The sequence below is a fragment of the Thermobia domestica genome, chromosome 12 (assembly GCF_964235325.1).
Source record: "Thermobia domestica chromosome 12, izTheDome1.hap1.1, whole genome shotgun sequence".
NCBI classification, from domain to species: Eukaryota; Metazoa; Arthropoda; class Insecta; order Zygentoma; family Lepismatidae; genus Thermobia; species Thermobia domestica.
In genome coordinates, this window is record NC_137465.1 from 141,674,033 (window position 1) to 141,689,050 (window position 15,018).

General features: G+C 36.2%; 1 protein-coding gene across 2 annotated transcripts in view; it reads right to left on the minus strand.

Moving 5' to 3' along the window:
* Positions 1–12,820, minus strand: part of LOC145666693 (uncharacterized) — a 30,636-nt gene extending 17,816 nt beyond the window's left edge. The window contains exon 1 of one of the 2 annotated variants that reach the window (XM_081734185.1): positions 12,618–12,820. In XM_081734185.1, the coding sequence (XP_081590311.1) occupies positions 12,618–12,705 (88 nt within the window). In that variant the 5' untranslated portion in view covers positions 12,706–12,820. The remainder of the gene's footprint in view (positions 1–12,617) is intronic. The other variant, XM_081734186.1, reaches the window with a different exon arrangement.
* Between the last annotated feature and the right edge of the window lie 2,198 nt (positions 12,821–15,018).

Consider the following 15,018-nt stretch of genomic DNA (forward strand, 5'->3'; position numbering starts at 1 on the left):
CTGAACGACTGAACATCAGTTGTGCTAGACTGTTCTTTTCTGTCTACTAAAACATGATCAGTTTGAATATGTGTTTTTCCATCTGATGAAGTCCAAGTAAATTTATGAATGTCGCGATGTTGAAATTTTGTAATCTTCACGATAAGGTTTCTGGATATTGCACAGTTCACGAGTCTAACGCCATTGTCACAACCTTCCTTATGCAAACATTTATTCCCTATAATCGGTTTGAAAATACCCTCTGGTCCCACCTTTGCATTGAAACCGCCTAACAGAATTTTCATATGGTATTGCAGGAGATGATCAAATAACCGTTCTATTCTTTCGTAAAAACTGTATTTTTTTAATCGCCATCCTTATTTTCTGTTGGGGCATGTGCATTTAAAATAATACTACACCACCGAGAAGTAAAAGAAAATGTATCATTAACAAATTCAACCTATGTAATTGCTGATATTACGTATTCGTTTGTGAACGAAAAGCCCTGTTTCTAGTTGGTAATTTTTAATTTGTTCCCCATAAAAGAACGTAAAATTTCCCTACTTGACTCCTCCATTTCCTTCTCATCTAACTTCCTGATATCCCACTAGGTCCAACCTCTATTTCTAAACTCATCTTTTTACAAATTTTAACGCGCCTGACCTATAGAGACTTCTTACATTTCATGTTCCAAATCTTATGTCGATTTTACTTTGCGGAATTCATGCCAAGTTATCAGTTCTGATCCGAAGATTCTGCGAACTTATCTGAACAATCCTTTTTTTATAGGATGAGGTTGTTAGCCTCACATTAAATTCTCAAGCTGGATTATCACCCCTTGTCTGTCCGCGACTGCTTACTCAGTATATTCGCAGCTACCCTCTATATCCCAGAGGCCTTCTCCTCGATCCACAACCTGAGGACGCGCCGTACCGTGGTGACAGGAAGACCACATTTTACAGAAATTAATACAGCTATATTTCAGAAATACAACAGGTATTGATTATCCGAACACTGCTTTAAAACACACAGGAACAATCAATATGCTCGTATATATGGATGCATATTAAGACTGTGAAAGCTTCGATGCCGTAAAAATCGTAAATTAAAGACTAGTGTCAGTATAGTATTACATAAATGCATCGTACGTTTGACTATCCGAACTATTCTTGATGTATTACATTGTTTCGTTGTATAGCTATATAACTTTATAATATTTTTGTAAGTGATTATACTCTTTACCTGTTCTCTGCCAATAGCAACTGTATGCATTTATAATACAAAACTGAAATACAAAAGAATAAAATAAAAAATAATAATGTGATATTTCGCAGGGCATCCTATGTAAAGGGCGCCTTGTATTCTTCACAGGTTCTGTACTACCACTTAGTATTTGAATTTATTAAAGAAAGCTGGTATACAGGATAACTAAAACCACTTATCTATAATGTGATGTTTCATAGGGCGCCTTATGTAAGGGCGCACTGTACCTTTCACGGGTTCTTCGCCAACAGTAACTGTGTGTATTTATTGTACAGAACTGTGCTATACAGAAGAGTAAATAAAATCGTTCATCTTTGATGTGGTCTCGGAAGGGCGCCTAATGTAAAGGGCGCACTGCACCTTTCACGGGTTCTTTACCAATAAAACTGTAAGAATTTATTACTAAAAACTTGTACCATTATTTATAGTGTGATATTTCGGAGGGCGCACCGGGACACGTCCCGGTGTCCCGGTGGGCCAGCACGGGCCTGGTATGAATATATGATTATGAATAATTAAATATATAATGAATATATGAATATGAATAATATAAAATAAGGAATAATTGTGAAAGATAAGTGACATGTGGATATTATATAATTATATTTTTTGTATGAAGGCCATTCTGAAAGTAAGCGCTCCTTATGTCAATTGTGTTATCAATTTTATTACGGTCCAGGATCCTTTGTTAATTTCCAAAAAACAAATTAAAAATTCCCATTTGTTCGGAATCCAATTTATATAACGATAACATTTATAACTATGTATATGTTGATGTGAACAACAGTCCGTATCGTATATCATTTTTCTTTATGGTCAGACCTGAACATTTAATTTTTTAAGTTTTGTGGCCAGACATGTATAAACATGTTCTTCTACACAGTTCTGATATAATACGTAAAGAAGCCATTAATAGTGAATGTACCTTCAATTATAAAGATGGAATTTTGTGAAAAAAAAAATGGAAAACATCTTCGGAAAATACATCAGTTTAAATATATTCTATTTTGTGTTATCATTGAAACATTTAGCGATTAAACTACGTTTTATTTAGTTCCAGAAATTCTGAAATAGCGAACTTAGGGCTAATATATAGATGTTATAATCTACATAACTGTAGTATTGTACAAGAATATGAAGCAAAATAAGAAAGTCGTAAATCCAGAAATATAATTTTACCTCTAATAACTAAATTAAGGATCATAAATCTGGTTTGTAATACTCCTTTCATCGGCGCAAATCTGTCTTCAACATTGAGGGGACGGGTAGGACCCGTTCCCATATTTATCTATCTATCTATCTATCTATCTATCTATCTATCTATCTATCTATCTATCTATCTATCTATCTATCTATATATATATATATATATATATATATATATATATATATATATATAGTTCGCGCGGGAAGTATTGACGCCTAAAGCTTAGTGTCAATATTTTTCGCATTTTTACATACACCATCGGCGTATTTCTGTAATGACACCGCGGAAAGTATTGTCGCTCGCTGGCAGGAAAGACCCACCTGAAATGTTTCTTTCTGTGTAGTGACAACTTTCAACTTGCTCTGGTGGGTCGATGGGATTATTTGACGTGCACGTACTCTTGGTATTTCGTGTAATTTTGTTGCTGCAATGTGTGTGTTGTGATCTCATTTCTTTGTGACAAGATGCCTTACTACGCGTTGAAGCCTGATGAAAGTGATGTGGTGATTGCCCTGTTTAATGCTGGTAAAAAAAATCCAAAGATATTTCTAGGTAAAGGACTTTGAAGCTGAGAAAAGTATAACGTTCGGTGAAACGCTTTAAGGACTAAGAAGAAGTCAAAATGCCCCGTCCAAGACCAAAGTTTTATAGACCTAGGAAACTGTCTCAAAGAACGCTAAAGATCATAAAAGGCAGCTGAAGAAGCAACCTTCTTTAACAGCTAATGAATTAAATGAAAACAATCCTGCATTGGTTGGGAATGCGTCCCTTTGGACAATGCAGTAGAAAATTCATGACGACTTAGGACGACGAAGTTACAGAGCTCGCCGAAAACCCCTTCTTGCAGAGAATCATCATAAGAAAAGACTGGCTTTCTGTAATAAATATGGTACCTGGACTGTTAATGACTGAAAAAAAGTGTTGTACATTGATGAAGCCACGTTTTTTGTTCATGGCACTGGTTGCCAACGAATGTACTGTCCTCATAGTGCTGATCACACCTTTCTTCAGTGCATTTTTCCATCTGTAAAAACCATGCCAGTATCATGGTCTGTTGTTCCTTTAGTTATGGTGATGTAGGAGAATTAGTTATCCACCCTAGAAAGCAGACTATGAATCAGTTTGTCTATTTTGAGCTCTTAAACGATGCATTGGAATCGTCCTTTGTGAAGCGTCCTTTTTATGCAAGATGAAGCTCCTTGTCATACAGCCAAAAGTGTGGTATCTTGGCTTAAAGATGCTTGAGAAACGTTTTATGAAGATTTCCGAGGGCAAAGTCCATACTAAAACCCCACAGAAAAGCTATGGTATATCATAAAGTGACGTTTACAGGGTATGGACATCTCTACATTGTCTCTACTGGTAGCTGCCACCAAGGAGGTTTTGGAAAATTTACCACTTGTTACCCGCCAAAATGTCGTCTTGAATCTTCCAGAATGACTGAAAGCATGCAAGAGGAAAGAAGGTTAACAAAATACTGACCAAATTTTATTTTGTGTTGTGTTAGGCGTCTTTTTATTTGTGGTTCTAGTTTCACTTGTGTCGCATCAATACTTTCCGCGCGCACTGTACATATATAAGCGATGTTCAAAATATTTATGAAGTTGAAAAACAATGCTGTGAAGCATCAGGGGAATAGAATTGTCTTCAGTGGCGTATTTAGAAAGCTATCGCGCTCAAGGCCCCCCCCCCCCCGAAATAAATTTGTTAGTTTTTCGCGTTCCACATACAACAATAATCCTTCGTACCATTTCTAAGAATGTCATTGACTTTCCATTGACTTTGTTCAGAAATAATACTGTATTTGTCAAATTTCATTCCATGTAAGAACTGCGTCCTTTTGTTCTTTCTTTCGTTCTTTCTACTCTTCTGTTCCTTTTTCTTGACATTACTTTCTTTCATTTCGCTTATCATACTTTATCGACCGTTGTCAGTTGTCATTCAAGTCGCCGTCATCAGTAACACCAAAACTAAGAGGAGTTGATAAGAGAAATTAGTGTTCCACACCAACTTGCGCGGATATCAACATGATAGGACTTTAGTTATTATAACAAAGGAAAAATTATATCGTTTAGTTATTTTTAAAAGAAGGAAATATTTGAATTAAAGAAAATCAAAACGGGGGGAATTAGCCCGGGAAATTAGGAAGGCCAAGAGAATGCTTCCTTTTTCTTGTATGAATAGAATAAAGGGTTAGATTCACTTCTAAATTTTTGTATCATATCATATAGGATTTATCGGTCTGCAATTCTTGCCATTGTAACTTCACTTTATGCATAAATTAAAATATATTTAATTCTCAAACTCAGAAGGGCAATTGCCCACTTCCTTCCTTGTGTTGGGCATAGCCCCTCGAAACAAAATCCTAAATATACCTTATTCTCGAGAAGGGAGAGGAAACTCATATTACGGTAGATTAATCGGATCAACTGTTCTAGAGTATACAGTATATTAGGCGATGTAGATGAAGTAGTAGTACATATCAGTATTACCAATCACTGCCGTGAACACATTCTGAAATCTGAATACATGCATATTTATAATTGGTATGTTTCTAATTAGGCATCCACAAAGATCCACGTTAAAATTGTTTTATAATAATATAAATAATGACTTCCCTAAAACTACGAAGAAAGAATATCAATTATGTATGACGCAACAATACTGTTTGAGCAAAATGATGATAATCTCAATAACATTACAGGAATCGTTACAGAAATCTAATGCATGTCATATACTCCTTAGTTAACAGATGTAACCTTAAGAATATGGAGTAAAATATTCCAGCAATTGAATTCTTTTCTTTGCTTACGAAACATCCTCTCTCAAAAGAAAAATTGGGACACGCGGAGATACGTAGTAACAAACTATGATTCGAACTAGCAGAGAAAAGAAAACAGCAAAATTACGTTGGCTATAAAATCCGAATGAAATAACTACACAAAATTTCGTAAACATCAGGCGGGAAACTTTCAAAACTTTTAGAACAAAGAAACGCGATTTTTTGAAAGCTAAAATGTAGGTACTTGAAGATAATAGTAAAAATAAAAACATTCGGGACATGCATAAAGGGATCAACGAATTTAAGGAAGTCTATCAACGTCGTGCTTATATTAAAGAAAGCTGATGGAACAGTTATCACTGATACAGATAGCATTTTAAATAGATGGAAAGATTTCTTTGATGATTTGCTTAACTCGCAGTCAAAAACTAATGTACGTGGAGAAAGGAAGATACTCACCGCAGAACCGTATATTCCAGAACCCAACTGAATAGAAGTAGAAATCGCTATAAAGAAACTAAAGAAACACAAATCTGCGGGTGTAAACGAAATTCCGGCTGGGTTAATTTTAGCTGGAAGCGAAAAATTGTGGAACAAGATACACAAACTCATTCTCCTTATCTACAACAAGGAAGAATTGCCACAAGAGTGGAAAGAATCAATCATTGTTGCAATCCACGGGCAAGGCGACAAAACTGACTGTAATAATTATCGAGGCATCTCTCTTCTGTCAAGATCCTATAAAATCCTTTCAAACATTCTATTAGCAAGATTGACCCCATACACAGATGAAATTATTGGAGATTATCAGTGTGGATTTAGACGAAATCAATCAACTATCGACCAAATATTTACCATTTGCCAAATACTCGAAAAGAAGTGGGAATACAGTAGCCCGGTACATCAACTATTTATTGATTTTAAAAAGGCTTACGACTCGGTTGGGAGAGAAACATTGTACAACGTTCTTACAGAATTTGGAATACCGAAAAAGCTAATTAGATCAATTAAGACTTATTTAAATGAATCCCAAAGTAAGGTACGGGAAGGAAAATTTTTGGCCACGATCTTTCACGTCGAGAATGGCCTGAAACAAGGAGATGCGTTGTCGCCATTATTATTCAACTTACGCCTATACGCTATAAGGAAATACGCTATAAGGAAAACCAAAGATAGCAAGCAGGGCTTAGAGCTGAACGGTGTTCACCAGGTTATGCAGGGACAAGGGTTTAGAAGTAAATGCAGAGAAAACTAAATACATGGAAGTGCGTGAGGATGGTAATACGGCAAATTATGAATGCGTTAAAATATTAAATAATACTTTTGATAGAGTGGATACTTTCAAATATCTAGAATCAATATTAACAGACGAAAATTCTATTACGAAGAAATTAAATGCCCACTAAAAACAGGAAAGTCGTGTTATTATTCAGTTCAAAATCTCTTGTCGTCGCGAATTCTAGAATTTGAAGCTTAAAATATATAAAACGATAATCATACCTGTTGTTCTGTATGGTTGCGAAACATGGTCGCTTACTCTGAGGGAAGAACATGGACTGAAAGTATTTGACAAGAAGATGCTCAGACGAATATTCGGACCCAAGAGAAACGGGAATGGGGAATGGCGGAAACTTCATAGGGAGGAACTACGTAAATTATACGGCTTATCAAACATTGTTAGGGTCATCAAGTCTAGGAGACTTAGATGGGCAGGACATATAGCCAGGATGGAAGAAAGTAGGAACGCTTTCAAAGTGTTAGCGGTAAGACCAATCGGAAAACGACCATTAGGGAGACCTAGGCGCAGATGGGAAGACAATATTAAGATGGATCTCGCAAAAATAGGAATACAAAGTAGAAACTGGATCCAGTTGGCTAAGGATAGAAGTCAGTGGAGAGCTTTTGTGAACGCGGCATTGAATTCCGGTTTCCATAGGCTATAAAGTTAGTTAGCTTACGAAGCATGAGTAGATACCTAGGTTGATACTACAAATAGATTAAATGCGCATTTACTGAAAAGATGGGTTCTACTGACATTGGATTGGCTATATACGCTTCGTGTGCTAGGGCCTAGGCGAGAGGAGGAGATAAGATTTCATACCAGGTTACATCACGCACAGTCGCACGCCTTCATTTTCATTAAAAATGGAAAAGCTAAGAGAAACAAATTTCATCTCACTTTCCTTTGTGGCAGTCGGACACAAATCATCACACTTATCTGCAAAAAGCACTTTTCAAATCGGATTATTGGGAGAACTTCCAGTTCCAACGTTGGGGGGAACATGTCTCACCATTTCCCCGGAATTTGTGCCCGTACCTGCAGCTGAGACAACTTTCCAGCATGAGGAGAGGGGCATATCCTCCTCTGGCATTTATTGTAATTTGTGCCCAAGTAGCGGAAGTTGAATTAATACATATTGATGAGACTTCTAAACGCACTACAGCACGAAGTTCAGTCTGAAATACTACAGAATATAATTCTTTTTTAAAAAATGGAAAAGCCAAGAGAAATCAATTTCATCTTACATTCCTTTGTGACAGTCAGACACAAATCATCACACTTATTCAAAAAAAAAAAAAAAATGCACTTTTTAAGTCAGATTATTGGGGGACAGTCACCCCAGGTCCAAGATTGGGGGGACATGTCCCCCTCGTCCCCCGGGATTCGCGCCAGTGACATCTCTTGATCACATTTTTCCTTCTCGATATTCGAAATGTTAACGTTAGGGAGCAGCAATTAAAACTGTCTAAGAATTCGAATAATGTTAAGAAAGAAGTGATAATTTTTATGTAAAAATATTTTTTTCAAACACGTACAAACCCAAAAGAAAGTTTATTATCTCAATTAAGAGTCTGCAAGTGTACATTACAAATTTTATTTCACATTAAATTACTTATTTTCTGAAAAAAGTTATGTAAATATTTTTTTTACATTTCTGTAATAAAGACTTATTTTTAATAATTTTCTGTTATTTTATTCTAAATTTCATAACAAATTGTTTTTTTCTTTTTCCTCGAAAGAAATTAATATTGGGAAAAGATTATGCTACATAAATCTATCCATCGTATTTACAAGCAATTTCCCACCTTCAGAAACACGTAACCAGTGGAGCTCATCAGAAGATACTGTTAATATGTAGAAGTGGGGCTCATTTTATAAAAGTTGTCACCAGTACAATTATTTCACATATCAACTGCATATGGTGTGTTCATTCACCACTCCTGACTCTATGTTTTTCGTAGCTAGACGTGCAGAATGATCCACTTTGAAATTGTAAAGAAAAATCAGTGAAAATTGTTTTCTGGATGGTGAATTTTCACACGAACCTGTTCAATAACACACTGCTTCAGTCGTGACTGGAGACCAGTGCCGGACTGACCACGTTGGCTACTTGGGAATCGTCAAGTGCTCGAGCACCGAGCGCCCCGCAGGGATCACGAAAAACAGGACCTGTAGACCTTGGTCGAATTTTTGCGGTCGCAAATGTTTTCTTGAGTCTTCCTACCAAAGAGGTTGCGGAAGCCAAAGTTCGTCTTTCCGAAGGAAGTCTTCTTGGGCGCCTTTGGTCACATCAGTAACTTCATGATTACCTTTGATTGTGTCAGTATTGTTGTAACTTTTTTGCGATCTGTTTTGCACTACATATTTATTCAGTACAGGAAATATGATTTTGTTACTTATGTTTTGCAACTGGTTTGTTAAGTATTATCTATCTATCTATCTATCTATCTATCTATCTATCTATCTATCTATCTATCTATCTATCTATCTATCTATCTATCTAGATAGATAGATAGATAGATAGATAGATAGATGGGGTCTTTAGGGACTCATGCCAAGGGCCCTCAATTTGGCTAGTCCGGCACTGCTGGAGACTCCAGTCTGTTTTCCCATTAGAGTGAAATTGGGCATTTTAACAGCCTCAAACTAACGTTAATAATCAAATTAAATACAGTATAAGATAGTTTCTACTACCATAGGCGGAACTAGAGGGGGTCAGGGAGGGACGGCCCCTCCCACTAAAAGCAAAACTGGGCTTCCCCAGAATTTTTCTACTGTACTAAATTTACGCATAACAATTTTAGTTATGCTTGCATTCGACATTTTTAATAGTGTCTATACTCGTCCCGCATTGGGTTAACTGAAAATTGGAAGAATATTTTAGAAGACCTTGTTATAATACTTATATATATATATATATATATATATATATATATATATATATATATATATATATATATATATATATATATATATAATTCTGAGTCCCCCTTTCTCCGCACTCATTATAAGCTCTTCAAGTTATTTAGTTCTCCTAACACGAGACTGTCATGTAACAGTTCAGAGAAAATATATTACATCATAAATTTGCTTAACATTGTATATTTCCTATATTCAGTTGCTACTAAATAACAACCTAAAATCTACTCTAATTATGAAAACTCAGTTTTCTACTCTTGTTTTACTAGTACAATTATGAGCGAAAGTACATTATTCGCAAAAGTTAACTATCATGTTCTCACAAGGAAGGGACATGAACCTGTCATCCGGACTTCCGAACCTAGTCTATTCGATAAACATAACAAAGATATGTTCATGCACAAACAATTATTGTAGGTGCTATGGACAACGGAGTAAGTTCCTGGGTCCCATTAGTAATTAGTAATCTGGAGGTTCGTGGTTCGAATCCATATCGGGCATTTTTTTTAACTTTAGGATTTTTGATTGTGATTGATCGACGATGATACACGTTTTATTATATTCAGATATTTGAATACTCGGATGTTTCAATACTTGAACTATCAAATCTTCAGGAATAATAATAGTAATAATAATAAACTAATAATAATTATTATTATCTCGTAGAAGATTAAAAGCTAGGAGATAATTATCGCTCAGGTTATACCATTACAAGCAGAAACGTGACATTTGGAAAGGATATTTCGGTTTGGCTTAATGTTGCCCACGAGAAGAGGAATTTTTCATCTCGTTTCTAAAACAAACAAACAAAAAAATTGAGAATTAACATTTTACATTCGAGACGGGACAAAGCTAACTCAAATTGTCGCCTCGCTTTGGAGATGAGAATCGAGACGAGACGAAAAGTATCGTAAACATTTCTCGTCTTGTATCGATTCTCGAAATAGTGTATGTCCATTCTTTAAGTAACAATTGCTCTGTAGACTGAATCTTATAGGCTTTTTGTTACTTTGTAATTCAGACCTCATTGAATTATGGTATTTGCAGGTATTTTTGTAGCAAACCTTTTATAATTACCTCTGCATATACTATAAATTAGTTTATTATTTGCCTTAGTGTTGAGTGATATTCAGTTATTTTTATTACAGTTATTTTCCTTAAAACATACAGTAGAATACTTTTTACATGAACCACAGATATGACTGATTTAATTCTCATACTCTGCATTTGTTTCAAAGCAGTCACCATTACCTGATCAATGATTTATGTCCGCCACGATACATTGTAAATGTAGCTAAAGAGTAACAGTTTAAGTAGGAAAAACAATCATTTCTCAAGCTGACGATATCTTCTAAAATCTCGGGTAACTAAAAATCGTACCAATGTCCCCCTCTCTCCCCTACATGAATGCATTAATTCTACAGAAGTTGTTTTAATTTTTGGTAAATACACTTTTTGTTCTATTATTTTTCTATGTTAGGGTGGCCAGATTTAGAAAATCAAAAAATGGAACACTAGTCAAACTAGCATAATTTGAAGGTCCACCTAGTTATAGTCACTGTTTAGTTATTCATGTCAATGACGAAGAAGTGTTTAATTTTTCAAAATCGAAATTATAATTTATTTAAACTTGTTCCGATGTATTCTATTTTGACATTTAACAGAATCGATTGTCTCTTGAATTTATATTTTTTGATGAGTGAATATCTTGTAAAAGGATTGGTCTTTCGTTGAAAACACTGTCGAAGTCCATACAGTATTTTACTAGTATACTATGTAATTACTAGAGCTCCGTCGTGGCTAAGTGGTTAACCTACACGCCTTGGGCGTGGAAGACCCGGGTACGTTTCCCGGTGGGAGCGCATGTGATTCGGATTCCACGTTAATCAGTAGGTCCACGTCTCATATAACCTTGTTACTGCAAGAAAGGTTAAATTCAAAATCAACTCAACTATGTACGTACGAGACGAAATCGAGACGCTTTAAAAAAAGACATTTCGCGTCTCGTTTGCGTTTTACTCGGGAAACTGGACAACTTTCTGAAAAAAACGGGACAATTCCGTTAGAAACGGAACATTTGCTCACCCTAGTCTGCTGTGTGCGCGAGCGGGAATTCGTATCTAAAGAATCTAAGTGCGAATCTCTTTCCTTTAAGTTCATAGCAACGTTGAAATATGGCGTTTACCGTACGATCGTATGGTGAATATAAATATTTTTTCTTGTTAATATATAACATTTTTACATTTGTCTTTTAGCTCCTTTTGAACTAAAGACATTCACGTTTCCTTTAAATATTAAAAAATCGCTATTCCTTCTAATTGGAATCACTATGAATAAGGAAATAGGTTCAACCCAATTTAGAAGTTTTTGAACGAATATATTTATTATGATGAATTGTGGCGCCTTGTGCAACCCTTCCCACTAGTCAAGTGGCTACCATACAACTTTTGGTGCACAGGGTAAAGGCTTCGTTTCACAATGAGAAAGCTTTGAAATTTGAACTTAATTACGTCTCATATAGCGGCAGTGCTGAAAAGTGTCTCTGAACTCCAGCTAATTTTGTCCTATGTTGTTTGAAACGTGAAACATACTTACACATTAATATTTGAAAAAAAAATAATATGAAATAAAGTAAATAGAAATGTAAATAAAGTATAAAAATAGGTAAATATCTAAAAAAAATGCTTCTAGTAGGCAATTACATTATTTTAGCAAGTGCCTGTAATTATTTGTGAAGTACCAGAACTTAATTATACTTCTAAATAAGCCCTTTTCTAATGGATAAATATTATTTCATTGCTAGAGCAAATTACGACATACTTCATTTTTAATTTAAATACACAGAATGAAAAGATAACTTTCTTTGGCATTTGCTAGGTTTTTTTAAAAATAAGAGTCACTTTACGTTGACATTATTTATTTGGTTATGTGTAAAAGAAAGCTTGTTTAAAACCCATTATATGAGCAAACTTTTGTGTCAAGGAGGAGATGAATTTAAATGTCTACTAGCATTGGAAAACGAGTCTTTTCTGCTCCATTCTATGCAAGATTATTTTATGGAAGAATTCGGAAAGAGAGAGGAGTTGAACTCAAAGATAATTTCTGTGCATACATCCCCGATAAATTTACCTTAAAAAGATCTGAAGCTATACTTAAGTCTTCAGTAAAATAATATCCTTACTCACCTGTTCCATAATATGGAAAAGCTTTTATGATTGAGAGATGAATCAGAAAAAGAACGAAACAGAAATTTTTAATTCCTTGCAGCACCATTATAGTTACTTTTATATAAAACTGAAGACCACGAATAAGAGACAGAGAGAGCTTTGAAGGCCTCCCATCCAATGCTTCCTTTACGTCATCTCGGAGACACTAAGTCATCTGCAAAGGATTAATTAGCAACATCGACCATAGAAGGGATTAATGACAGAATAGAGCGTTAACATATGGTAACAAAAATACAGGTTCCAATATTATATATGGAACATGTATTTTTATTACCAGCTATATCGGTTCTATATACTATATTAGCTTCATAGCGTAATCAACATGGAGTTAGATTGTATTGGAAGGAAGATTTTCAAAAATAATATATGAGAGACTTATCGTTAAAGATCTTAAATAGATATAAATTCTACAATATTACTAACATTTAGCGGGAAAAAGTTATTTAATTGCTACGGCAAATTACAACATACTTCTTTTTTTATTATTTAAATATACAGAAATACTGTCACTGAATACAAGAATAGAGGAATATAGAATACTTTATATTTAAATATTGTCTTACTTTCGGTGTCCACAAATTTGTAAAAAGAGCTTCTTCGTGGCTAAGCGGTTAGCGTACGCGCCTTTGGCGTGGAAGACCTGGATTCGATTCCCGGGGGAGCTCATGTGGTTTGGATTCCACGTTAATTTGTAGGTCCCGTCTCATATAGGCTTGCTGCTGAAAGTGACGTAAAAACTCAAAATCAACTCAACTCAAATTTCTAAAATTTACGGAAGAAATGTGAAATGTTATTTTAAAAGAGGAATTTATAAAGGTAACCAAGAAACTTCTGTATGTCACCTGAAACGTATCCGGAAGATCAAAAATAGTTCCCATTAGCATCGACGACCTTCTGCCAACATTCTCGACGGCCATGGATTCCATCGCGGTAGAACTTGGTGGGCCGTAAAGCGAAGAAGGTACCGCATCAAGTGCATTTTGCATCTCTACTAGAAATTTGAACCGACGTCCTCTAAGGTGATTGTCCAATGAATGAAACAGGTGATAATCGGACGGTGCAATGTCAGGGAAGTATGGCGGATGCAATAGTGTTTCCCATCCAATTCGTAGAACGGTGTCCCGGGTTATCTTAGCCACGTGGGGCTTAGCGTTATCCTGTTACAGGAGGACCCCTTTGCGATTCAGAAGTTCTGACTCCAGAATTTTGAGTTTTTCTTGAACACGGCTAAACTGACAGTACACAGTTGCATTGATGCTCTGACCAGCAGTAGCAGTTCCCAATTTACAATGCCCCGAGCAGTCCACCAAACACACAGGAGGACCTTTTTCTGGTGCACTGCTGGTTTCGGCTGTTTTGGAACCGACTCATGGGATGCTAACCAATGATGACTGCACCGTGGAGCTTCGTACAGGCCCCACTTCTCATCATATGTCAACACCTTGTCCAGAAATGGCTCCTTCCTTATACAAACCACCGCTGCACTGTCCGCATAGTCATGAAACTCTCACCAAAGGCCTGGTATATCTTCAGCCCTGCTGCAGCGGCGTTTGACCCCAGTTTGAACTCGTAGAGCATAAACGTCCTTATGACGCTCTGTGGAGGTCCCATGTTCACTCTGTCCTTACGTAAGTTCACGGTGTAACTAAACTGCCACATCCAGGTAGTATATTCGATATACCCACACCAACAACTGACCTTCGCCTTATCTCCATTCGCATTCAACTCACGACATGAGGTAAATGGAACACAGACCTCCACAAAAGCAACAGAACTTTCTTGGTTACCTTTATATTAGTAATTAAAGTGTAGAGAAATTTTACCTGTAACATGCCTAAGAATGTAGAAGTACTTAATGCAAAAAGGATACTCAGGCACACTACTATGGATTTTTCACGCGGGGAAAACACGAAATTCGGCGTCCTCTCAATACATATTTTGTACTTTTAGGCGCCCTACCTACTACGCTCCTAGGGCACTGCACCGTTTACTCTCCACACGTTCCAGAATTTCGGAAGAAATTCGCAGTAGTATTGGCCTCACCTGAGGACACTTTTGGCCCCTGGGTCCCTGCCTCAGGACCCATGGTCCCTGGCCCGGGGTCAATGACCTAGGGGTACATAGGACCACCCCCTCTAAATTTTGGCATTGGTACCATGGCCCACACCCTAAATTTTGGCAGGGGTACCTAGGACCACCCCCTTAAATTTTGGAAATTGTCCATTTTACACATTTGGTATAATAGTATAGGACCCTAATATATATTACTATAAATCTGGGTGGTCCACCTCGCTCCCTTTCATGGGTACGAAATTGCCAAATTTTAGTACAACTACGTGTTTCGTTTTTGACCTAATTT